This window comes from Hemiscyllium ocellatum, chromosome 8 (genome assembly GCF_020745735.1).
Source record: "Hemiscyllium ocellatum isolate sHemOce1 chromosome 8, sHemOce1.pat.X.cur, whole genome shotgun sequence".
Taxonomy (NCBI): Eukaryota; Metazoa; Chordata; class Chondrichthyes; order Orectolobiformes; family Hemiscylliidae; genus Hemiscyllium; species Hemiscyllium ocellatum.
In genome coordinates, this window is record NC_083408.1 from 90,386,560 (window position 1) to 90,413,396 (window position 26,837).

The 26,837-nt window shown below is 41.3% G+C and overlaps 1 protein-coding gene across 1 annotated transcript in view; it reads left to right on the forward strand.

The window, feature by feature from the left end:
- Positions 1-26,837, forward strand: part of LOC132818210 (sodium/potassium/calcium exchanger 4-like) — a 105,684-nt gene that overhangs the window by 35,691 nt on the left and 43,156 nt on the right. The window contains exons 7-9 of the mRNA XM_060828990.1: positions 14,323-14,348; positions 15,530-15,583; positions 25,482-25,651. Of these exons, the coding sequence (XP_060684973.1) occupies positions 14,323-14,348; positions 15,530-15,583; positions 25,482-25,651 (250 nt within the window). The remainder of the gene's footprint in view (positions 1-14,322; positions 14,349-15,529; positions 15,584-25,481; positions 25,652-26,837) is intronic.

A 26,837-nucleotide genomic window follows, 5' to 3' on the forward strand; every position in this document is an offset into this window, starting at 1 on the left:
ATGAGCAGTTGTTGGAGGATAGGATCAAGGAAAACGCCAAGGCCTTCTATAGGTATATAAGGAAAAGAAGAATGACTAGAGTAAGATTAGGGCCAATCAAAGATAGTAGTGGAAATTTGTGTGTGGAATTTGAGGACATAGGGGAAGCACTTAATGAATACTTTTCACATTGGAATGAATATGAAGGGCAACGTTAGTGAGAATACGGAGTCACATGCTGTTGGATTAGATGGGATTGAGGTTGACAAAGAGGAGGTTTTAGCAGTTTTGGAAGATCTTAAACAAAAAAGATCCTGGGCCAGATGGGATTTATCCTCAGATTCACTGGGAAGCCAGGGAGGAGATTGCAGAACCTTTGACTTCGATCTTTATGTCATCATTGTCAACAGGAGTAGTGCCAGAAGACTGGAAGACAGCAAATGTTGTTCCCTTGTTTAAGAAGGGGAGTCGGGACAGTCCTTGTAATTATTGGCCAGTGAGCCTTACTTTGGTTGTGGGCAAGGTGTTGGAAAAGCTTGTAAGAAGTGGGATTTATAGTCATCTGGAAAAGAATAATTTGAATAGGGACAGTCAACATGATTTTGTGCAGGGTAGGTCATGCCTCACTAACCTTATTGAGTTCTTCGAGAAAGTGACCAAAACAGGTGGGTGATGGTAAAACAGTTGATGAGATGTGTAAGGACTTCAGTAAGGCATTTGATAAGGTTCTACACAGTGGCCTATTGCAGAAAGTACGGTGTTTTGGGATTTCATGGTTTGGATCAGAAATTGGCTTGCTGAAAGAAGACAGAGGGTGATGGTTGATGGAAAATGTTCATCCTAGAGCTCAGTTACTAGTGGTGTGCTGCAAGGATCTGTTTTGGGGCCACTGCTGTTTGTCATTTTTATAAATGATCTGGACGTAGGCGTAGAAGGAGGGGTTAGTAAATTTGTGGATGACACTAAGGTAAGCAGAGTTGTGGATTGTGCCGGAGGATGTGGTGGGTTATAGAGGGACAAAGATAAGATGCAAAGCTGGGCTGAGAAGTGGCAAATGGAGTTTAATGCAGAAAAGTGTGAGGTAGTTCACTCTGGAAGAAATAACAGGAATGCAGAGTACTGGGCTAATGGTAAAATCTTTGGCAGTGTTGATGAACAGAGAGATCTGTGTCCTGGTGCATAAATCCCTGAAAGTTGCCACCCAGGTTAATAGGGTTGTTAGAGCTGAAAATGTGTTGCTGGAAAAGCGCAGCAGGTCAGCAGCTTCCAAGGAACAGGAAATTCGACGTTTCGGGCATAAGCCCTTCATCAGGAATGAGGAAAGTGTGTCCAACAGGCTAAGATAAAAGGTAGGGAGGAGGGACTTGAGGGAGGGGCGATGGAGATGTGATAGGTGGAAGAAGGTCAAGGTGAGGGTGATAGGCCGGAGTGGGGTGGGGGCAGAGAGGTCAGGAAGAGGATTGCAGGTTAGGAGGGCGGTGCTGAGTTGAGGGAACCGACTGAGACAAGGTGGGGGGAGGGGAAATGAGGAAGCTGGAGAAATCTGAGTTCATCCCTTGTGGTTGGAGGGTTCCCAGGCAGAAGATGAGGCGCTCTTCCTCCAACCGTCGTGTTGTTATGGTCTGGCGATGGAGGAGTCCAAGGACCTACATGTCCTTGGTGGAGTGGGAGGGGGAGTTAAAGTGTTGAGCCACGGGGTGGTTGGGTTGGTTGGTCCGGGTGTCCTAGAAGCGTTCTCTGAAACTTTACACAAGTAGGCGGCCTGTCTTCCCAATATAGAGGAGGCCACATCGGGTGCAGTGGATGCAATAGATGATGTGTGTGGAGGTACAGGTGAATTTGTGGTGGATATGGAAGAATGCCCGAAACGTCGAATGTCCTGTTCCTTGGATGCTGCCTGACCTGCTGCGCTTTTCCAGCAACACATTTTCAGCTCTGTTACTCCAGCATCTGCAGACCTCACTTTCTCCTAATAGGGTTGTTAAAAAGGCATATGGTGTGTTGGCTTCTATTGGTACAGGGATTGAGTTCGAGAGCCATGAAGTCATGCTTCATCTGTACAAGACACTGGTTAAGGCCACACTTGGTGTATTATGTGCTGTTCTGGTCACTTCAATAAAGGAAGGATGTGGAAGCTTTGGAAAGGGTCCAGAGGAAATTTACTAGGATGGTGCCTGATATGGTGGGAAGATCTTACGAGCAAAGGGTGAAGGAACTAAGGCTGTTTTCATTGGAGAGAAGAAGGTTGAGTGGTGACTTAATCAAGACAAATAAGATCAAGGGTTAGATAGGGTGGATAGTGAAAGCCTTTTTTCTCAGATGGTGAAGGCTAACAAAAAGGGATGTTGCTTTAAATTGTGAGGTGATAGATTTAGGACAGATATTAGGGGTAGTTTCTTCACTCAGAAAGCAGTAGAGGCGTGGAACGGCCTGCCTGCAACAGTAGTGGACTCACCAATGTTAAGGGCATTAAAATGGGCATTGGACATAGATGTGGATATTAATGGAACGGTGAAGGTTAGATGGGAATCAGATTATTTTCACAGGTCAGCGCAACATCGAGGGCTGAAGGACCTGTCCTGCACTGTAACCTTCTATGTTCTAGGTTCTATGACACAAAGATAGATAGAGGGACTGGTAAAAACAAGGATTGCAGATGCTGGAAACCAGTGTCAAGATTAGAGATAAAGGGCTTTTGCCCGAAACGTCGATTTTCCTGCTTCTCGAATGCTGCCTGACCTGCTGTGCTTTTCCAGCACCACTCTAATCTAGATGGAGGGATAGGCAGTGCTGAGAAAGTGGGGAGGCTGCAGAAGACCTTGGATAGGTTGGGAGAGTGGGCAAAGAATGATAGATTGATTACAATGCGGGAAAGTGTGAGGCCATGCACTGTAATAGGAAGAATAGAGGCATTTTCTAAGTGGGGAGAAAACTTTGGAAATCTGAAACACATAGGGACTTAGGAGTCCTAGTTCAGGAATTTCTTAAGATTAAATGCAGATTCAGTTGGGAGTTAGGAATGCAAATACAATGTGCATTCATTTTGAGATAGCTAGAATACACAAGCTGGGATAAGGCTCTGGTCAGACTGCGTTTGGAAAATTGTGAGCAATTCTGGGCCCTCTATCTAAGGAAGGATGTCCTGGTGTTGGAGGAGGTCCAGAGAAGGTTTACAAGAATGAACCACAGATGAAGGGCTTGTTGTATGAGGAGTAGTTAAAGACTCTGGCTCTGTTGTGTGGTGAGTTCAGAAGGCTGAGGGGAAGATCTGATTGTAACTTATAGAAAACTGAGGAGTCTGGATAGAGTGGACATTGAGAACATGTTTCCATGAGTAGGAGAGAATAGGATTTGATGGCACAAGCTCGGAGCAAACGGATGACCTTTTACAATTGAGATGAAGAGGTATTTCTTCACCCAGGGGGTGATTAATATGTGGAACACATTGCCACAGTGGGCTGTGAAGGCCACGTCATTGAGTGTACTTAAGACAGATAAGTTCTTGATTGGTAAGGACATCAAAGATTAGGGGGAGAAGGCAGGAGAGAAACATATCGAATAGTGGATCAGACTCAATTGACCAAATGGCCTAATTCTGCTCCTATATCTTATAGTCTTATAAAGGTTTGCCCCAGTCACTATAGTGACCACAGTAAACACTTTTGGGTAAACACATTTGTCTCGGAAGATAAGAAGATTCCTCATTTGCTCTTGGAAACTAATATTTTGTGTAATTCAAATTTGTCAAGGTGAGGGCACTGTAACAAAGATTCTCCACAAAGTTGTTGACAGAAAATAAATTGAAATAAAGGATTAGATTGCAAGAAAAATGCCAATCTTTCACAAAAAATAAATGCTTGTCCAATCAACCAGTGAGATTGTAGATAATTGTATCTGTTAATCTGTTTCTTAAAATGTATGTTAGACTGCTATAAACCAAAAAATTGTAGATGCTGAAAATCTGAAACAAGAACAGAAATTGCTGGTGAAACTCAGCAGGTTGACAGCATCTATGGGGAGAAGGCAGAGTTAACATTTCTAGTTCCTCAGAACTGGTATTTGGCTTCAGGCCACATTTGCAAATCAATGTCTTCAGTACAATAATAAAAAATATATCCTTTAAGAAACTCTCTTCTCTGGAAAAAATGTCAGAGGGCAGTTATTGACTGGTGTAAAAACAGAAAATGCTGAAAATGTTTGGCTGGGGTGGTCGTGTCTGTGAAGAGAGAAACAGAGTTAACTTGTTTCAGGTTCGTGACCTTTCAGTAATTCTCCATACACAGCCCGATGTGTTGAGTGTTTCACTACTTCTGTTTCTAGTTCAGCTTTTCAGCATCCAGAATATTTTGATTTTGTTTCATTCTTAACCCACTAACATTTTGTTAGCTTTTACAGTACTCAGCAGACATGTGCTCCAGGCCCTCATTCTCATGAAGTACCACCGTCACTTTATTCTGTTTAGTCCTTTTCAATTCTCTCCCCACCTCTGCATCTCTTGAATGTATGGACTCCTTAAGAGGTCAATTCTGTTGCCAAGATGAATATCTTTGGATGCCAGTGGTTATTCTTGCAATCCGAGCTTTGATATTGAGAGTCCATAAGGCGTTTTGCCTGTGTGACCGCCACAGCTAAATTTAACACTGTTGCAAGACAATAATTTTGTGAAGTCTGCCTTAACACTGCCAGCCGACTTGATTTTCCCTGTCTCTGGGTTGGGTTGACTGCAGATTTCCCCACCACAGTTCACTCAGCATTGAGACAGCATCGAAGTAGGGACTTTCATTAATCAGTGTGACTTGAATGAGTCATTGTGCAAGCTCATTAAATCTTAAGGGAGCCATCGATTTAAGATGTTAAGAAAGAGAGAATAGTTTCTATTCGTTTCAAGATATAAATATAATTTATTTTACTTCCAAAGTTTCACTTCCTACACTGAACTGTACTTCCTGTTTCCAAGAAGAGTCATACTGAACTCAAAAGTTTTACACTGTTTCTCTCTCTCTACAAATGCAACCAGATCTCAAGAGATTCTTTGGCACTTTCCGTTTTTATTGCAATAGTTCCTTTGCTTTCCTTGATGTTTTTTTCATTTTCATATCATGGTCTGAGCTAAATCCTAGACGTCTGAACTTGTAAGTCACAGTCTCAAAGCAGTAGCTCCGGAGAGAACGTTTAGAGATAAAAGTGTAATAAAACTGTGTAGAGCAACTAGCCATAAAATTATAGTAGCACAGAATTATTTTTGGACAGAGGAGCTATTTGACCTAGTGTGTTGGGAACTCTGGGATATGAGTCATACTACCAAGGCCTACATTTATGCCACTGTTTGTAACTGCAGTTGAGTAGCTGGTGGTGAGCTGACTTCTTGAATCACTGCAGTTGTTTGGTAAAGGAAATCCAAGAAGAAATTTGGGATTTGACCCACCAACAATGAAGAATGGGAAGATACTTCCAAGCTAGGATGGAATGTGACTTGGAGTGGGAACATAGAGCTGATGGTGTTGTTGTGTGCCTGCTGTCCTTGCCCTTCCAGGTGATACAGGTCATGGATTTGGAAGGTGCTGTTGAGGAACCCTTGCAAGTTGCTGTGTAACATCTTGTTCAAGGCAAAGATTGATAGAATTCCAGTTACTAATGACACTGTGCCACAACAGCCTTCATCCCATATCATATTAGACACCAGTTCTGAGCTGCTTCAATTGCTCTGAATCTATCCCATTTAACATAATTGTCGTGCCCCATAATATGATGGTGAGTGATCCTCATTACGAAAAGTAAACTTTGCCTCCGTCAGGACTGTATTGTGAATACTCTTAATAATACTGTCATTGCAGTTGTGCTTGCAACAAGTACATTGCTCAAGTTGATTTTTCACTCTTGTTTGTCTCACTACCTGCGAGGCACAGTTTGGCAGGCGTGTCCTACAGGACTTGGCCATCTTGGCCTGTGGTGATGCTACTGAGTCACATCTTGGTCATGGCCATGAAGTCCCATACTCAAAGTACATTCTGTGCACTTTCTCTCCTCAGAGCCATGCAACATGGTGGAGTTTATTGATTCAGTACTTGAGGAAGGACAGTAGGTGGTAATCAGCTGGAAGTTTCCTTCTCCATGTTTGACCGTGATACCTGATGGTGTTTGGAATCAATCTGAAAGATTCCCACGTTGATTCCCTCCCAACTGTATGCCAGTATGCTGCTGCGTCTGGTGGACATATTCAGGGATGAGGAAGGCAGAGTCTGATGCCATGTGTATGACTATGTCAGGTTGTTGCTTGACTTGATTGACAGATAACTGTTGGCACAGGTCTGCACATGTTAGTGAGGTGGATGTTGCAGGGTTGTTTGGCAAAACATTCCTTTGTATCTTCCAGTACCTAGGTCACTGCTGAATGGTCCATGCAATTTTATTCTTATCTTACTTTAATCTAAAAGTTTGATACAACTGAGTGACTTGCTAGGTAAGCCTTTCAGGAAGCAGTTAAGAGTCAACCACATTGCTGAGAGTTTGGATTCACATATAGGCTAGGTCAAGTAGGGACAATAGATCTTCATCCCCAGAGAACATTGAACAGTTTGGTAGTTTCATGTTCACCATTACTAAGCTAGATTTTTGCTCCTGCATTGCTTAATTTAAATTGTTCCAGATGCTTGGGTGAAATTTGAACAATTGATTTCATGTCTCTAGATCACTGTCTGCACCTTTGGGTTCCCAGTGATTCCCAGGTGGAATTAAAAATGTTATTTTGTCACCATTATCTGCAGTCTAACTGTATGCACTATTGTCAAGATTAAAGTGGTGTTGGAAAAGCACAGCAGGTCAGGCAGCATCTGAGGAGCAGGAAACCTGACATTTCGGGCAAAAGCCCTTCATCATTATTGTTCCTGGCAGGATGGAAACTAGGGAAATTCTAGCCTCACATGTTGTTTAAACGGACCTTGGTGTCAAATTAATTCTACTGCACTGACAGCCTAAACCTTCTGATTAGCTTGGAATTGCTGTATCCAACACTGATCAGACAGTGAATTGGCTACTTACCCGGAAAAAGTGAGGAATGCTGACTTGCAGACTGGAGACCATTCCCTCTGTGACTCCCTTGTTAGACCACGCCCCCCTACTAACCCACCCTCCACTCCTGGCACATTTCCCTGCCACTGTAAGAAATGCAAAACCTGTGCCCACACCTCCCCCACTCACCTCTGTCCAAGGCCCCAAGATTCCTTGTGGAATATCTCTGGGACACACACTCTAAACAATCCCAGTGCCCTATGGTCGAGCACTTCAACTCCCCCTCCCACTCCACCAAGGACATGCAAGTCCTGGGCCTCTTCCATCACCAAACTCTAGCAACTGAACTCCTGGAGGAAGAATGCCTCATCTTCTGCCTTGGGACCCTCCAGCCACATGGGATCAATGTGGATTTCACCAGTTTCCTCATTTCCCCTCCCCCCACCTTATCCCAGATCCAACTTTCCAACTTGGCACCGCTCTCTTAAACCTGTCCCTCTTCCTTCCCTCCTATCCATTCCGCCCTTCCCTTTGACCTTTTACCTTCATCCCTACCTTCATTTATCTATCGCATTCTCAGCTACCCCCTCCCATTTATTTCTCTGCCGTCTTAGGGTACTCCCTCATTTCTGATGAAGAGCACATGCTCGAAATGTCAATTTTCCTGCTCCTCGGATGGTGCCTGACTGGCTGTACTTTTCCAGCACCACACTCTTCAACTACTTACCTGGATGCAAAGTTTCTGGCCAAACCTCCCATTCATGATGCAGAAGAATTCTGTCAGTGCATGGATGCTCATGGTCACCAGCGAAGATGCCCACCTCTTTATTATCATACCAGCTGCAGTGTGGTAAGATCAAATGTCTGGTATGAAAGTTAGTGAATGGATAGTAGATGAATGTTTGTGAATGAAAGAGTGAGTGAATGAATGACTTGGGCTTGTACGATATGGATAAATAGGTAGGTTAGTAGGGTGGCAAGTAAATGGGTTGGTGAGGCAAGAAGTAGTCAGTTTGGGAAGGGTTCTCAGGTTGAGGGCTAGAGGTGGAATTGTCTAGTATTGGGAGTGAATAAGATTGAGTCAGCGGTATGATTGGGTGCTATGATGTAGCCAGGTCGGTTTGGGATCGTGGTCATTGGAAACTGTCAAGGAATCAAAAGGGGCAAGGTGAGAGCATCAGTGTGAGTGATTGGGGTATTAGTTATATAGTTAACTCAAAGTTAGACAAGGATTTTTCTGTTTCATATTTCATGAGTAACTACCAGGGAAAGTGTGCCAGAATTGTCAGATTTGAATCAGGAACTTCCACATAGAGTCTCAGGAGCAAAGGAATTGCCTGATAGATGTTCAAATTTCCCACGCAGTTCCCATGGAGTCATCATTTTGAAACTTCTGTGGAATCTCAATGCACATCTTTCATCACAAACCTAGCCTCGGATGATCCAGAGACTGCAGGATGATAAAACGCTGATGTGTGACCGGCATAAGCATGTCAGTATGGATTGATGATTGGGAAAATCTGTTTGCTGAAATTGTTAGAGTTTTTTGAAGTTGGTATTTTAAAAAAACTTGGATAAAGGAGAGCCAACGGATCTGGGATATTTACGTTTCCAAAAAGCTTGTGATAAGATCCCCCAAAGGAAACTAAAAGACTCAAACACGTGAGATACAAGGTAATGTACCGGCATGAACTAATGTTTGGCTGACAGGCAGAGAAAGCAGAGAGTGGGAATAAATGGGTCACTCATTCTCACTCTGTCAGACTGTATATAGTGGAGTACTGCAAGGAGCAACTTGAGGTCCCAGCTACTCACAATATTTATCAATAATTTGGAGATGGGGGACAAATGTAATACTTGCAAATTTGCAGATGGTACAAAGTTAAGAGGGAATTGTCTTGTGAGGAAATTGTTAAGCGTTTTCAAGAGGATTTGGACAGGCTTGGTAAATAGATAAGAATGTGATGAATGGAATATAATGTGCAAAATGTGCATTATCTACTTTAATATGAGAAGCAGATGCACAGTCCTTTGGTGGTAACAGATTGGAAAGGGTAGATGTACAAAGGTATCCTTGTCAATAAATCAGGAGAAGGTGAGGACTGCAGATGCTGGAGATCGGAGTCAAGAGTGTGGTGCTAGAAAAGCACAGCAGGTCAGGCAGCATTCGAGGAGCAGGAGAATTGACATTTCGGGCATAAGCCAGCATTTGCACAATGTCTATTCGTCTGCTCAACATTGATGCAATTGCACAGGGATAATTTTGAATTTGGGTGATGCTGTAAAATACGCAGGGCTGGATTGCAACCTTTTATACATCTGTAAAACTGAATGAAAGTCATGCCAATTAAAATGTAAAATAGTTTAAAACAGGCTGTTGCTGATCAATTACAGTTAGTTGCAGTGGCCTTGCTGTGTCTGGAAGTAGGGTAAGAAGGAGCAAAATGGGCATGCATGTGCGCTCTTCACCATCTACTACTCTCAGGATATTGCCAGCGATGGGTCACATGGCCTGCTCACCAGTGGCTAATTCAGGACTATTAGTGCCCACTTTAGGCCTCATTTTACCACTGCTGAGACTTTACTCACCACAGCAGATGCCAGAGTCAGGTGTAGAGAGTGCCAGGTAAAACCTAGCAATCTTGTTGCCAGCTAAGTGAGGCAGGTGCCTCTGAAGTTGCTTCACCTCACCCCAACATTTCACACTCTATGCAGTGAACTTGACCAAACCTCGTGCCTCCAGAACACCCTCATTGCTCGGGCCTGCAAGCCTGGCTCCAGCAAGACTCTGGACTGGACTATATGCCCAGATCCCTGTCACCTCTTCTTTGAAAATTTTGAGCAGTAGCCATCCCTCTCTGGCAGTACTGGGATTGCAAACTGCTGGCCATCTGATTGGTCTCTCCAATAGTGTTGGAAGTCTGCCCCTGAGCCAGTTAATAGCGTGGCGACTAAAAAATGGCTGTGAGATCATGTGGGCAAAGCAGAGGAGAACTTAGATTGTACACTGGGTACCACCTTCACATAATATTCCAGCAAGTATTTGTAATCAGTCCATGTGTTCATGTCAAGATGGCAGCAATCTGCACATATGGAGCCTTTTAACATTACAAAATATCACAAGGCCTGAAGACAAATGTACATAATGACATGAATTTACAGTAAATTTGAAAGGACATAACATTACTATGCTTTAATGAATTCTCACCATGAATTTCAGATTGATCTAGTCATAGAAGCATAGAAAATAGGAGCAGGAATAGGTACTTCAGTCCTTCAAGCCTATTCCACCATTCAATATGATCATGGCTGATCATCTAATTCAGTATCCTGCCACTGTTCACTCCATACCCTTTGATCTCTTTAGTACTAAGAACCTTAGCTAACTCCTTGAAAACATTCAATGTTTTGGTTGCAACCAATTTCTGTGGTAGAGAATTCCACAGGCTCACAGTCTGCAGTTAAGAAATTTATCTTCATTACAGTCCTCAATGGCCTACCCTGGATCCTAAGACTGTGACTGCCTGGTTCTGGACTGCCAGTCATCAGCTAATAAATGAGCCAGAACTGAAACTGGAAGTGCTACCGAGGATAGAAGGATCATTATGAATAAACCAAAACATTTTCAGATAACTATGACCGCTTCAGCATATTGTATATAAGATTGATTTGGAAGAAGATCAAAAGGAAAGGAAAATATTTAAAGTGGAACAACATTGAACAACACATATGCAGCCACACTGTACAAATATTTCTGTTCATGAATCTCTAAGTTAACCTTGAATTAAGACAGCAACATTGTGACAGATGAAAGCCAAAAGCATAATACTGGTCAGTACTTTCCCCACCTGGAAATTGTGAATATGTTTAGCTGATGCTCTAGGCTCTGTGTCTGCTATGCAATTTAAGTGATTGTATTCAGAATATTTTTCCTATTATTGTACTGTACAAAACAAATGTTTACCCTTATTCATCCAGAAAAGCCTCTTGCAAATGAAATGCAGTGCAATTTCATTGTGGTGCAATATCACTTTTTCATTTCAATATTTCTTAGGATAAAAGTATTATCCTTCAGTACTTGTCACAACAATTAATTTGCTTTAGGTGTTCATAATAGTTGCACTCGCTAAATATGTGAAATAAACTATTTATTTTGCAACCTATCTTAATTCTGTTCCAATACCTTACATAACAATACTTTTCATTGTATCTCAGTACATGTGACAATAATAAATCAAATCAAATCAAAATTCATGAGATTTTATGTGTGGCTTAATGTTGACAGTTTCTGTATTGAGCTATCCTACAGGTAGCTGGAATCTGCAGAGCTGCTCAATGGTAGACTGTCAGTCAGTGCATGACAAAGAGATTCCTCTGAGAGAATTCATTCCTAATGGCAAAATCAAAGGAAATTATCAAAACCCACGATAAAAGTGCAATGAATTGACATTTGCTTTATGGACGGACAATTAATTCTTATAAGTGGCTGTAATATGTATCGGTAAATGACTCCAGCATTATTCCAAGGAGCAGCATGTTAATATTCTTATCAGATTGAGATAAGATTTTAAAACTTTCATAGAACAAGCTGTCTTACCAATCATTTGAATAGATTTCATTGAAGAATTCGAAGTTATAATTTCACCGATGTGGCTGAAAAACAAAAGTAATGTATGAAAGTGGTTTGGATGTTACAGGGTTACAAATTCTGGACTTACAAATCTGATGTTAAGAATGTATGTGAAATATTAGATTAGATTAGATTAGATTACTTACAGTGTGAAAACAGGCCCTTCGGCCAAGCAAGTCCACACCGACCCGCCGAAGTGCAACCTACCCAGACCCACTCCCCTACATTTACCCCTTCACCTAAATATCTTGTTAAGTATCGAGGATGTAACTGTGAATTTTGTTCAGGTTTGTCCTTCCTTACTACAACAAAGAGCCAATGTAAATGCAAGTTGTTGCTGTGAATAAAAGATTTATCCAGCAGTCTAATTGGTGCATTAAGACTGGTCTTGCCCAAGCAAAACTGCAGTCAATGGGAATTAGGGGGCAAACTCGTATAAAATTATTAATGGATTCGACACTGTGGAGGCAGGAAGCATGTTTCTGCCGATGGGTGAGTCCAGAACCAGAGGACACAGTTTAAAAATAAGGGGTAGGCCATTCAGAACAGAGTTGAGGAGAAACTTCTTCACCCAGAGAGTGGTGGATATATGGAATTCTCTGCCCCAGAAAGCAGTGGAGGTCAAGTCTCTGGATACTTTCAAGAAAGAGATGGATAGTGCTCTTAGATATAGTGAGATCAAGGGTTATGGGGATAAGGCAGGAACAGGATACTGATTGTGGATGATCAGCCATGATCATAATGAATGGTGGTGCTGGCTCGAAGGGCCGAATGGCCTACTCCTGCATTTATTGTCTATTGTCTAACTCTACACTGGTTGAAGTCATACCTAGAACAAAGGAAGGTGGTTGAGGCTGTTGAATGTTAATCATCTCAGCTCCAGGACATCTGTGCTGGAGTTTCTCAATATAGCATCCTGGCCCCAACCATCTTCAGCTGCTTCATCAAAGACCTCCCTTCCTCATAAGCTCAGACGTAAGGATTTTCACTGATGATTGCACAATGTTTACAACCATTCTCAACTCCTCAGGTATTGAAGTAGTCTGTGTCTAAATGCAGCAATATCTGGACAATATCCAGGTTTGGGCTGACAAATAGCAAGTAACATTTGTGGCATACAAATGCCAGGTTATGACTATCACCAACAAGAGACAATCTAACTACCAATGTTATCACCACTGAGTCCCCCACTGTCAAGATCCTGGGGGTTATCATCGACCAGAAACTCAACTAGACTTACCACATAAGCACAAGAGCAGGCCAGAGGCTAGGGATACTGCCGGGAGTAACTCATCTCTGACTTCTCAAAGCCTGTCCATCATCTACAAGGCACACGTCAGGAGTGTGATGGAATACTCCCCACTTGTCTGGATGGGTGCAGCCCCAACAACACTCAAGAAGCTTGATACCATCCAGGACAAAGTAGCCACTTGATTGGCACAACATCCACAAATATCCACTCCCTCCACAAATGACTCTCAGTAGCAGCAGTGTGTACTATCTATAAGATGCATTGCAGAAATTCACCAAAGATCCTCAGACAGCACCTTCCAAACCCACAACCAGTTTCAATTATAAGGAGAAGGGCTGCAGATACATGGGAACACCGCCATCTTCAAGTTCCACTCCAAGCCATTCACCATCCTGACTTGGAAATATATCGCCATTCCTTCACTGTCACTGGGTCAAAATCCTGAAATTCCCTTCCTAATGGCATTGTGTGTCAACCCACAACAGATAGTTTGCAGCAGTTCAAGAAGGCACCACCACCTCAATGGCAACTAGAAATGGGCAACAAATGCTGGCCAGCCAGTGACACCCACATCCCTCAACATGAACTTTAAAAATACAGCAGAGTGAGTACCCTCCATGGATTGTAGCTGTTCAAGAAAGAAGTTCACAAACTACCTTCCCAAAAGTATGAAGAGATTGGCAATAAATGCAAGCCCAACTAACAAAGCCACATTCCTGACAAGAATATTAAAACAAAACTGTTCTTAAATTGACATGCTGAGTTCCTGATTTTGACATGGCCATTCAGGGAATCTGGTATACTTTGGAGAATGTTTCACCACAAAGTGAAGAGATAAGAATAAATAGAAGTCAAGTCAATCAGCATTGCTGTCTTGTCCTTCTGCATAGGCAGCTTCAGATTCTGGGAGTAGAACATCTGCCAAATTTCCTCCAAAAAAAAAACAAATGAGCACCATACGTGAAAGGACTGAAACAAACTTAAATGTGAATAAACACAAAATTTGCAAATAGCAATTTAGGAAGGATATTAACATCGTCTCTAAAATGAGTTTGTCCTTTCAAGTAGTAATGCAATTTACAGCAATGACTTGTATTCATATTTTATTGAACAATGCTCAAATATTATTGCAAGTAGTGGACCACACCATATGAAGCCTCCATCCTCGAATAGAGATATACAGGCTTAGAACTAGTATTGCAAAGTTAGTTTTTCCCCCAGTGAGTATCTCCCATAGTCTCATAATGAAGAAGTGATACATCTCAATATGAAAGCAATTGCATATCAGCACCCTTTGGATTTGAATTGATGACCACAATACTGTGAAATGAATTGCAAAAGTCACAACCTGGTCACTGCTATTTGACAGATTTAATTTTCATGTATTAATTCTGTGACATGAAAAAGAGCTGCAAGGTTAGCAAAATTACTTAACTGCTCTCTTTCCTTGCAGTTTATCTATGATGAGAAAATTGAATGGTAAGTATTATGAATCAATAATAATCATGAAAAATTATCTCTTTTTAATGTGAATATAAATTATTGGCAACTTACTGTATTACTGATAATCTTTCAATGTGGCTGTTAAGTTTCCTATCTGAGGCACTATTAAATGTCATGTTGATATCTATGTCTTGCAACAAAGAGTTAATTGTATCCTTTTAAGTAATGTATGCAGATGATGAAGTGGTTTGTTATTCAAATGCACTGTGCAGTGGACTAGTAGAACATGAGTGTTTGACATAGCATGTTAAGCTTTGAACCCTTGGCAAGCATCCAGACATTAATGCCAACAATGGTCAGGTGCTTTTCCATGGAGACTCGATGGTGATTCACCCCAGCTGCTTGTAAGCAGCTCCTAGCATCTGATGACAGAGTAACACTCACAGAAAGCTTGAACAAATCTGATTGCTTCCTTTTTTGCCAAACTTTCCCAAATATTTTGTGCTTCCATGCCATTGATCTTATTCCTCAGCCTCCGATTTCTGGCATTCACAAAGTAAGAATGGAAAGGAGAAGGAGCAGAAGCCGGAAGTATAACTACAAAAAACATTTGTGACCATTTCAGAAGAAGGTTGAATAGCTTTCCACAGCTTCAAGAAGAACCACAGCAGGGTGGCATAGTGGGAGTGTGCTGGACCCATAGCCTAGAGGCCGATGGATTGAAACCATCCTCTGCATAAAAATGGGCAGCACGTGTGATAGAGTTAGGGTTAGGGTTAGGCTCAGTGGTTAGCACTGCTGCCTCAGTGCGGGAGACCTGGCTTCAATTCCACCCTTGGGCAACTATCTGTGTGGAGTTTGCATGCTGTCCCCATTTCTGCTGGATGCCCTGGTTTTCTCCCACATTCCAAAGATGTGCAAATTAGGTAGATTGGCCATACTAAATTGCCCATAGTGTTCAGGGATTTATAGGCAAGATGCATTAACCGTGGGAAATGCAGTGTTACAGGGATAAGGTAGGAGGAAGGTCAGTGTGGGCTCATTGGGCTGAAGGGCCTGTTCCTGAACTGTAGTGATCCTGTACATAATGTTACTTCAACTGGTGCATTCACTTAAACTCAACCTGTAGATTGCTGATAACTGAGCTGCATTATGGTTGTAAATGTATTGTTCTTGCTCTAACTACAAACTAGTGACAATCTTTTTATATCTTTGAGGTGGGAAGGCCTTCTCCTGATCATAATGTATGCAGGCTATATACTCGTGATGAAGTAAGTTTTTAAATTTGTTTTAGATACTTGCTCATAAGTATGCAACATGCAATGATGCTGGATGAATGTGAATTTTCCTAATTTCAATATTTCTGATTTATATCTAAAATGAAAAGCCTGAAGTATAATATATTTTGAACAATTTAACGCCACTTTTTTGCTCTTTTTGATGTGCCACCTAACCCCACTAGTCTTCCACATTATCTTTGTTAAGTCAGGAATTCAGAGCATAACTCATTAAAAGCAACAACCCAAATTGATAAGGCCATAAGCAATGTAAACAAAGTTCTGAGGTTAATTTTTCAAATGTATTTTCATGCATTCATGGATTATGAACCACACAGGCAAGGACAGCATTTTATTCCCACCGATAATTACATGAGAAGGTGCAATTCAGCTACTGCCTTGAACAACTGCAACTTTTATATCCACACTGTTGTCAGGGATGTGCATCCAAGATTTTAACCTGGTGCTAATTCATGGCTCATGATATAGTCCCTAATCAAGATAGTGTGTTACTTTGAGGGGGTTGGGCGAGGGAAGACTTTGCAAGTGATGGCCTTCATACGTAGTTGCTACCCTGGACCTTTGAGGTGCTCTGATGTGAAATGAATTGTTGCAGGAGACTTGGAGATAATACCTGCTATGTACTAGCGCAGAAGGAAGTGATTGTTGAAGGTAGTGGATGGGGTGCCAATCAAAGTCGAGCTTCTTGAGTGTTCTTGCAGGTGCACCCATTTGGGTAGAATTCCATCACATTCCTGACCTGTGCCTTGTAGGTAGTAGGTCAGGAGGTGGGTTACCTACCTTGGCAAGTTTCCAGAGTTAACAACTTTGTTAATCTTTCCAAATCTTTTTCAGTTTCATACTTCAAGTCCAACATGACTCTTCTTTGGTATTGGACTCACATTGTTAACTCTGTTTTCTGTCTCTCCACAAATGCTGCCAGACCTGCTGAGTTTCCAGTCACTGCTACCTTTTTATTGGAAAATGTACAGAGCACTTTTCAAACACACAATCAGCTACTTCATCTTTTCTGTCTTACTGATTTTAAAGTTGAGAGAGGAGAGAGTGAGTTTTGATCAGAAATATGTGTTGAGTTTATTGGATATGTGTGAGAAATTACAAGGGAAAATTGGTGTAGCTTGTGAGTTTGCCTCCAGCAGAGTGTTTTTTTTCCTGATATTATCTCCCATAACATAAGAAACTGGGCGTGACTATCATAATATTGAAGCCTGCAACATTTAAAACAACTAAATATGATGTACAAACAACACATTCCTCAGACACATACATATCTAGGTTTATAATATGCAATCACATTACACTCAAGATACATGCTTCTAGGAAAGTGCCATGTTACAAGTGGTCAGAGGAAAGATGGAGTGAGTGGTCTTTATACCCTCAGGTTACACATTATAACACAGTAATGATATCATGAGCCTGTTTCTTAAAAGTAGATCTATGTATTGACAATGAGACAGAACACATCTTTGGTTCAATTAGCAAAATAGTCGACTTGGCATTATTTTATTTAATGTCCTTGTGAAATTGTCAGTTGGAGACCCCTTAAGTCTAATCCTTTTTGTTATTAAGGGGCTGTCTTGGCCTCACAAATGGGTATTATCTCTCTGTATCCCAGATTAGTCTTATAATCGTTTATATTAGCTCTGATAGTAAACTAATCTCAGAATTGATATTGAGCTTTGGGTCAAATCTTAAAACACACTTAATCTATCATGTTTTTGGTCTCTTCTCTTAATATCTTCCTTGGTAAGTCACTAATTGGTTCCTTACTCCTCTATGAACAGTTTTGGCTTTGATTTCTGCACTAAAGGCATTTTATAAATGTAAGAGTTGCTGCTGGTATTTACAGTAGTAACCACCTACAATTATACTATGGTCAAGAAGCACAAAATGGGTTGAAAATTCATTCATCTTGTATTGAATGTACTGCACATGTAAATTTCATTTTAGCAACTCCTGCCATTTGGAAGTTATTCCTGCTCTGGGTTTGGGGAAGGGCGGAGCAAGGTGCACTGACAGCTGTTTCTGGAAAAGTCCATAAGATGTGCTACCTTGAGGAGTGTGTACCAGAGGCAGCAGAATCAGTGCTATTCTGGCATTACACTGCCCCACTGGCTGACGTGATACCAATTACCCAATTGTAGACCATGCAGGTCCAATGAACACATGTGTATCTCACTCAATATCGACCAGGGACTCAACTACAAGAGAGGCGCTAGTTTTACTTGAAAGACCAAGTACACGATTTGCAAGTAAGATGATTGTTAAGAACATCTGCTTTTGTGAAAGTATCTGGAAGTAGTGGAGAGAGTGTTGGAGCAGTTCTCATGAGTTAAAGGATTTAGAAAGGAGTGTTTCACAAAAGGTGAAATGATCTTAAACACATGAAGCACAGAACAACAACGACTAACAGATCAAATGAAGAATTGAGAAGAATTTTGGTAGGACAGGGGCTAGTTCATTGTCGCTGGTTCTGCAGCAGGGTTAGGCAATACAGCAAAGGTAGTGGAGAAGACACATTCTATCCAGTGTGTTACATAAAGGGCAGGACGGGAGGATGGTTCCTGCTTTTTTTCCCACCTCTCAACTAGTCATAAGATGCGTTCTTAACAAAGAAGTCTTTTAATCCTTTAGTTGCTATGACTTTCGAAATCAGACACAAAACAGGCTTTCTCATAGTGTTAAATTACAATAAAGAACAGCCATTTATTTGCTCAACTTCCTGAAAGTAATTACAACAGTATCCAGTCCCTCATTTAGACAAGACGCGCACACACAGACACAGACACACACAACAAAATAAACAATTACAAAAGATTGAAAATGTACTTAAGCTTGTTAAAGTCCAAGTGACCAAGTTTACTGTCACCAAGACAGGCACATAACATGCTGTAGTCCTGAAGACTCTCTCTTGTTTTATTAGGACAGTGGAAATTAGGAGTTTTTGGTGAGGAACTCACTGGGGCTCACTCCATGCTTCTAGCTTTGCTCTGCTCAAAGGTTGTCTTGAGCCCCTTGTAGTGAAGTATAATCTCTGTACATTTTCTGCCCTAACCACTCTCAGGGCTTCCTCCAAGCAGTTTTCAACATGGAGGAGCATTGATCCATCACTGGGTGTAGGCAGTAATCAGCAGAAGGTTTCCTTGCCAATGTCTTTAGATTAGATAGATTACTTACAGTGTGGAAACAGGCCCTTTGGCCCAACAAGTCCACACCGACCGTCCGAAGAGCAACCCACCCAAGCCCGTTCCCCTACATTTACCTCTTCACCTAACACTATGGGCAATTTAGCATGGCCAGTTCACCTAACCTGCACATCTTTGGACTGTGGGAAGAAACCAGAGCACCCGGAGGAAACCCACGCAGACACGGGGAGAATGTGTAAACTCCACACAGACAGTTGCCTGAGGTGGGAATTGAACCCAGGTCTCTGGCACTGTGAGGCAGTAGTGCTCACCACTGTGCCACCGTGCCGCCCTTAATGTGATGTCATAGCATTTTAAGGGCTCTGCATTTATAATGCAGAAAAACAGATTTTGCATCAATTTCTAAATCCTTCCATTGCATGCCAAAGGCATGTGGTGAGTACAGGAGAGATTCATGGTCAACCACATAGAGTCAGCACAGAAACAGACCCTTCGTTCCAACCAGTCCATGCCAACCATAATCCCAAACTAAAATGGTGCCATCTGCCTGTACTTGGCCAGCATCCCTCCAAACATGTCTTATTCAAACTTTTCCAAACTTCTTTTAAATGTTGTAACCATAACCACATGTACCACTTGCTCAAGAAGTTCATTCCATACACGAACCACTCTCTATGTAAAAAAGTTTGCCTGTCATATCTTTTTAAAATCTTTCTCCTATTACTTTACGAACCTTCCCCACTACTCTTGAATTCCCCACCCTGCTGGAAAAAACCTTTGCTACATTCCTCACAATTTTATAAACCCCTCGACCTCCTATGCTCCAGTAAAAAAAAACCCAGCCTATCTAGCCTGTCCTTATAACTCAGACCCTCTATTGCTGGCAACATCCTACTCAATCTTTTCTGACCTCTCTCCAGCTTAATAATGTCCTTCCTATAACAGGGTGACCAGCATTGGGCAGAGTACTCCAGAAGAGGCTTCACCAATGTCCTGTACAATCACAACATAATGTCTCAACTCCTACATTCAAATGTCTGAGCAATGAAGGCAAGCGTACTAAACATGCCTTCATAAATACCCTGTCAACATGTGATGCAAGTTTCGAAAAAATTATGTACCAGATACCCAAGTTCTCTCTGCTCTTGGTCAACATTACCCAAGGCCCTATTTTTCATTGTAAAAGTCCTGCCCTTGTTTGTTTTACTGAAATGCAAAATCTCGCATTTATCCAAATTAAACAATGTCTGCCACTCCTCAGCAAATTGACCCAATTAATAAAAATCTCTTTACAATCTTAGATACCTTCTTCATTTTGGTGTCTTTCCAAACTTACTAACCATGCCTTCTATATTCTCAACTAAATCAATGAGTTAAATGACAAACAACATTGAGTCATAGAGTCATAGGGATGTACAGCACGAAAACAGACCCTCCAATCCAACTCATCCATACTGACCAGATATACTAACCTAATCTAGTCCCACCTCCCAGCACTTGACCCGTATCACTCTAAATCCTTCTCAGACATATACCCATCCAGATGCATTTTAAATGCGGTAACTGTACCAGCCTCTCTCACTTCGTCTGGCAGCTCATCCATACACATGACACCCTCTGTATGGAAGGTTGCCCCTTAGGTCTCTTTTATATCTTTCCCCTCTCACCCTAAACCTATGCCCTCTAGTTCTGGACTTCCCCTCCCCAGGGAAAAGACTTTGTCTATTTATCCTATCCATCCCCTCATGGTTTTATAAACCTCTATAAGGTAACCCCTCAGCCTCCAATGCTCCAGGGAAAACAGCCCCAGCCTATTCAGCCTCTCCCTAAAGCTGAAATCCTTCAACCCTGGCAACATCCTTGTAAATCTTTTCTGAATCCTTTCAAGTTTCACAACATCCTTCCAATCGGAAGGAGACCAGAATTGCATGCAATATTCCAACAGTGGCCTAACCAATGTCCTGTACATCTGCAACATGGCCTCCCAACTCCTATACTCAATGCTCTGACCAATAAAGGAAAGCATACCAAATGCCTTTTTTACTATCGTATCTAGCTGCGACTCGACTCTCAAGGGGCTATGAACCTGCACTCTAAGGTTTCTTTGTTCAGCAACACTCCCTGGGACTTACCATTAAGTGTATAAGTCCTGCTAAGATTTGTTTTTCCAAAATGCAGCACCTCACATTTATCTCAATTAAACTCCATCTGGTACTCCACAGCCCATTGGCTCATCTGGTCAAGATCCTGTTGTAATCTGAGGTAACCTTCTTCACTGTCCACTACTCCTCCAATTTTGGTGTCATCTGCAAACTTACTAACTGTACCTCCTATGTTCACATCCAAATCATTTATATAAATGACGAAAAGCAGTGGACCCAGTACCGATCCTTGTGGCACACCACTGGTCACAGGGCTCCAGGCTGAAAAGCAACCCTCCACCACCACTCTATGTCTTCTACCTTTGAGCCAGTTATGTATCCAAATGGCTAGTTCTCCCTGTATTCCATGAGATCTAACCTTGCTAACCAGTCTTGTTGAGCACCTTGCTGAAGTCCATATAGATCATGTCAACTGCTCTGCCCTCATCAATCCTCTTGTTGCTTCCTCAAAAAATTCAATCAAGTTTGTAACTCAGCAAGAGGCCCAGCAATCACTTCCCTAGTTCTCACAGAGTTCTAGGGTACACCTGATCAGATCCTGGGGATTTGTCCACTTTTATGCATTTCAAGACATCCAGAAGTTCCTCTCTGTAATATGGACATTTTTCAAGATGTCACCATCTATTTCCCTACAGTCTATATCTTCCATGTCCTTTTCCACAGTAAATACTGATGCAAAATACACGTTTAGTATCTCCCCCATCTCCTGCGGATCCACAAATAGGCCACCTTGCTGTTCTTTGAGGGGTCCTATTCTCTCCCTAGATGTCCTTTTGTCCTTAATGTATTTGTAAAAACTGATGGATTCTCCTTAACCCTATTTGCCAAAGTTATTTCATGTCCCCCTTTTGCCCTCCTGATTTCTCTCTTGAGTATACTCCCACTGCCTTTAGACCCTTCTAAGGAATTCATTTGATCTATTCATGCCTCATGCCGTCAAAATTAGCCTTCCTCCAATTTAGAACGAGAGAATGTTAGAACCTCTACTATCACTATTGTTGGCTCCATACTACAAGATGCCTCTAAAAGTCTGTGTTGCCACAGCGACTCCTGAGTGAACTGTAACATATTACCACATACACAGCAATCATATTTATGATATTGACATTGAAGCATGACATTTGTATCATCATTGCAAGAATTTAATCTGTTCTGGGCTACAAGAAAATAACATCACTCTGTATATTAAAGACGTAAATATTGCTCAATTGTAAAGTATTTGTGACCTTCAAGTGAATTGGAGCGGCATGGTGGCTCAGTGGTTAGCACTGCTGCCTCACAGCACCAGGGACCTGGGTTTCATTCCTGCCTCAGGCAACTGTCTGTTTGGAGTTTGCACATTCTCCCTCTGTCTGTGTGGGTTTCCTCTGGGTGCTCTGGTTTCCTCCCACAATCTAAAAATGTGCAGGTTAGATGAATTGGCCATGCTAAATTGCCATAGTGTTAGCTGCATTAGTCAGGGGTAAATATAGACAATGGGTCTGGATGGGTTACTCTTTGGAGGGTTTGTGTGGACTTGCTGGGCTGAAGGGCCTGTGTCCATTCTGTGGGGAATGTAATCTAATCTAAAGTCCAGAAGGATTTTAGCAAGGTTTTGATTGGACCAATGCAGCATTAAGCTAGTGCAAGCTCACTTCAACCTACAGTACCTTTGTACCAGTTTGTTAATTTTCAGTTGGGTCTTATTGTGTGGTCAGAGTGACATCATTCACCAAAGAATTGCAGTTTTTGTTTTAATTGGGCTTTCTGTCCCCAGTAGCAATAATGCAATAGATAATAGATTATTAGTCTTACAAGGACTCAGGTTCATATGAAGTGGAAAGGTTCAAGGCTTTTGAAATCCACTTGTACTGTCCTCAAAACATATTCCAGGATAACCCTTTTACATTTTCTATAAAATAAGCTTTATCAACAAACATTCAATGTTGCTGGAAATGTCCTAGATTTTTACACATGACAACAGCATCAATAGTTTTCTGATGTACCTTTGTCCTCGAAATAGAAATAATTGAATTTCACAGTTATTTCCAGTCAGTTTCAGGAAATAATGATATGTTGTAATCATATCTAAGATGGATTCCTGACTAAACACGGAAGGCTTCTTTTAAATTCAAAGGCATAAACTTTAAAATTTCAACAGAGCCACACTTTTAGGCCCTACAGAAAACAATAACAAAGCACAAAGATTATTTTAATCCAGCTACCTGGCTTCCAGTGGGCAAGTAGGAGAGTTAATATAGCCTTGGCCACATGTACACATTGCAGCTGCAGCACTGTAGTTTGCTGCCATTTTATCCTGGTGAGGTCACCTGCCCAATGCTGGCTTCCTCATGGATATAATCAGGTCTCAGTAATGAAATCAGCATCCAGCTACAATCTTTGCCTGATTGGAAAAAGGAAGAGAGTTACCTGCCAGAACACCCCTGCTTTAGGTTAAGAGATTAATAAAAATTTTACTTTTTCTTTCTCTGTTGTCATTGTGCATCCAAAATGAACGAGGGCTCCTCACAGTCAATTCAAAAGCCAATACAGACTCCTGCTGAACAGCTATACAATCAATCCTGCTACATGCCTGATGCAATGGAAATTGAATATTAAAGTAAGGTAGTGTGTCAGTTATGCAGAACAATGGTGAGACCACATCTGGAGTACTATGTACAGTATCAAACAGTTTTACAATACTGAATACAGTATTACCTTATTAAAGGAAGGATGTAAAGACATTGAAAGCAGTTCAGAGAAGTTTTTCCAAACAAATCAAGGCTTATGGAGCAAGTGAACATGAGGAATGTTGGATAAACCATGATCCTATTGAATACCAGAGCAGGATTGAGGGATTGAATGACCCACTCCTGTTCCTATTTCTTATGGACATCCGAATCCTTGAATCTGGTAGGTGGCTTTATGAGGAATGGTTGGACAAAAGAAACTTTGATCCATCGGAGTTTAGAAATGTAAAACACAATTTGATTCAATCATAAAAGATCCTGAGGGGTCTTGAGGAGTTAGACGTGGAGAGTGTGTTTTCTCATTTAGGAGATGAAGAATTAGGGATTATTGTTTAAAAATGAGGGGTCGCCCATTTAAGATAGAGGTGACATGATTTATTTTTCTCTTAGTCTTTGATATTCTCTTTCTGAAAGGTTGATGGAAGCAGAATGAAATAACACTTCAGAGGCTGACATCCCACACCATTTACCCTTGATATATAAACGCACAGTTCTTTGACAATTGCGCTGCCTCTCACTGAGGCAGGCATTCCGGGGGCCCAATGTTCCTGACAGTCACTCTTTTATGTCAGCCAGGGGTCCCTGATTGGGCCAGATTAACAGCCCCAATCAGGAAGCTCATATTCTATGATGTCCAGCTGGCTGACCTTGTTATAACCACTACACAGAGTCCTTGACACAGGTCTCGAAATGTTAGCTTGCTCTCTCTCCATGGATGTTGTCTGACCCACTGTGATCTCTGGCATTTGTTGTTTTCAACACAGTGTCCTTGGATATTTTTAAGGCAGAGGTAGATGGAGTCTTGTTGAACAATGGAGCGAAAGGTTATCGAGGATAGGTGGGAATGGGATTTTAATGTTACAATCCAATCATATTTGATCTCATAAATAGCACAGCAGGCTCATGGGGCCAAATAACCTACTCCTCCTTGATTGTATGGTTAATGTCTGTCGACCATCGGTACATCACAACACATACCTACCTCCTGGGTGGTGTAAATGTAGAATAGGTTGGAGAGATTGAAATAAAGCCATGCAGTTAAAATGTCTTGGGCCTCATATTAGTTGCACCAGATTAATGTTTACCTGCTTTAAACAAGGTGCCCTCACTGGGTTCCACAAGCCACTTATACCTGAGATCTGATTGGCGCATTCCTCTGCAGGTCAAAGCTGCTGGAAGTTGGTTTGAGGGCAGGAAGCCGTCCAGTAAGTTAGATTTTAAAGGTTTCATTTTAAGTTTCTTTGAGGCTAAGAGGACTCATCTGATCCCTTTAAGGAAATAGTTCTTGTTCAGCAGCCTTGGATATTTCCCTCCCTTCCTCCATCTCACCTACTGAGCCACCCCAATCTACTTGCCTTATGTGGGGGACTATTCAGAAGGGTCCAAAGCAGCAATCGATGAGCCATCCAAATTTATCTGATGTATTTAGATTTCCCATTGATATCCTCTGAAGAACACTAATATCCAGTCTTTACAAAACTACAAATTGTTACAGGAGAACACTTGTCTGTACATACATACTTAATACTTGCAGAACAAGAAAAAAGGGAAATTTGTTGATGGTATTGTGGAGTGAAGATCCTGTCATTCCTCCCAAAGGGTAACTCCTGAACTGCCTTGACAGGCAAAATAATAAGACACGTTTTACAATAGTTTTCAAATACATGCTGGCAGCAGAACTGTTGATTGCAAGTTGAGGAATTTATCCCAGAGGTAATTATACTTACCATGAATAAGTATACACTGGGCTTATGTTTAAAAATGATTTTGCTTGCAAATGGGAATAACTGCAACGATAATGAGGTCTGCTTCTTCATTTAATATTTACTTTCAGGTTCAACAGCAAGATACAGGATTGTTTTGTGAGCAAGTTAACAAAGAATGCTTCAAATGGCAACGTGATCGGCAATGAACTGGAGGATGGTAATGTTGCCTATCCTAAAGTTTGTGATGACCCATTACTCCCATTGTTAACTCAAGGTAAGACTAACCAGACAGAGATTGGCCAGTACAAATATTCAAATCCTCCCTTAATATAAAATGTTTCAATCTGGCTATTTAGATGAAATCCACCCGATAATGCACACACAAACAGATGCCTACTTATTCTACGGCTTCACCAACAATTATTATGCATTTTTATCAAATGGTATTCATTTTCATTGTAAAACATTTTATTGATAAGGCAAAATTTCTTTTATGCAGTTGATTTTTAAGATTAGAAACTCATTACAATAGAAAAAAACAATAATCAATTATTTATAAAATGTTTTGTGGTAATGCCAATGTACAGTTTTAATCAAATGTTTCATGTTTAACATTCTTTTTTATAGTGCAGCTAGGAGCAGTAGCCTTCCTATGGGAGACTCTGTTGAGAAGCTGAAAGCTGTAATGATGCTACTTTTTAATTCTGAAGATCTCCTCTGTTGCCTGTCTTTTGGTAGAAGGCGTTGGTTACATCTTTCATCAGTGTCCTTTTCCTTCTTCTACTGACAGCATGAACTGTTCGCATACAATGTGGTAACCCAGCTTGAATTAAGATAAATCTGTATGTCTTGTCCATCCTGTGCTTCCTAATACTCAGGAGCTGCTGTACAATATTCTCCAGGTGATGCTGTTTCTTCCCTGCTCCACATCCAACCACTGCCCACCCCCCCCCCCAACCCCAAAAGAGTTATTCCAAAGAAAAGTTAACTAAATTCCTAATTCTATTCTGTGCTCACTTTATAACAAAAGCAAAAAAAAATTCTGTGTGCAAATTTATAAAGAAACAAATCCTGTCCAAAAGTTGTACTATCATGTGGAGTCTGTTTTCAAAGATAGCCTTATAGGGGTTATTAAAGATATGGCTACTGATTCAACAATCTCATCACATCATGGTGCAAAGTTAATATAAATAAATAGTGAGAAGCCTCTTTGCTATTGGTTCAACCAGTCCCTTGAGTAGAAGATATCTTCAGACTCCCATCCCATCCTTGCCTCTGAACATAAAACATTGCTCAAATGATCTTGTTTTAAATAATACTGGATATTGTCTGATCATTTCACAGCAGAATTAAAGCAGACAAATCTGACTGAAATCATCAGCCTTCCTTATCCCCTCCACTCACAACTGAACTTCCATTTGTTACAAATAAAGGTGTTGTCCCCTTTAAAAATGTTTACGCTAATTATACAAAAAGGTGTACAC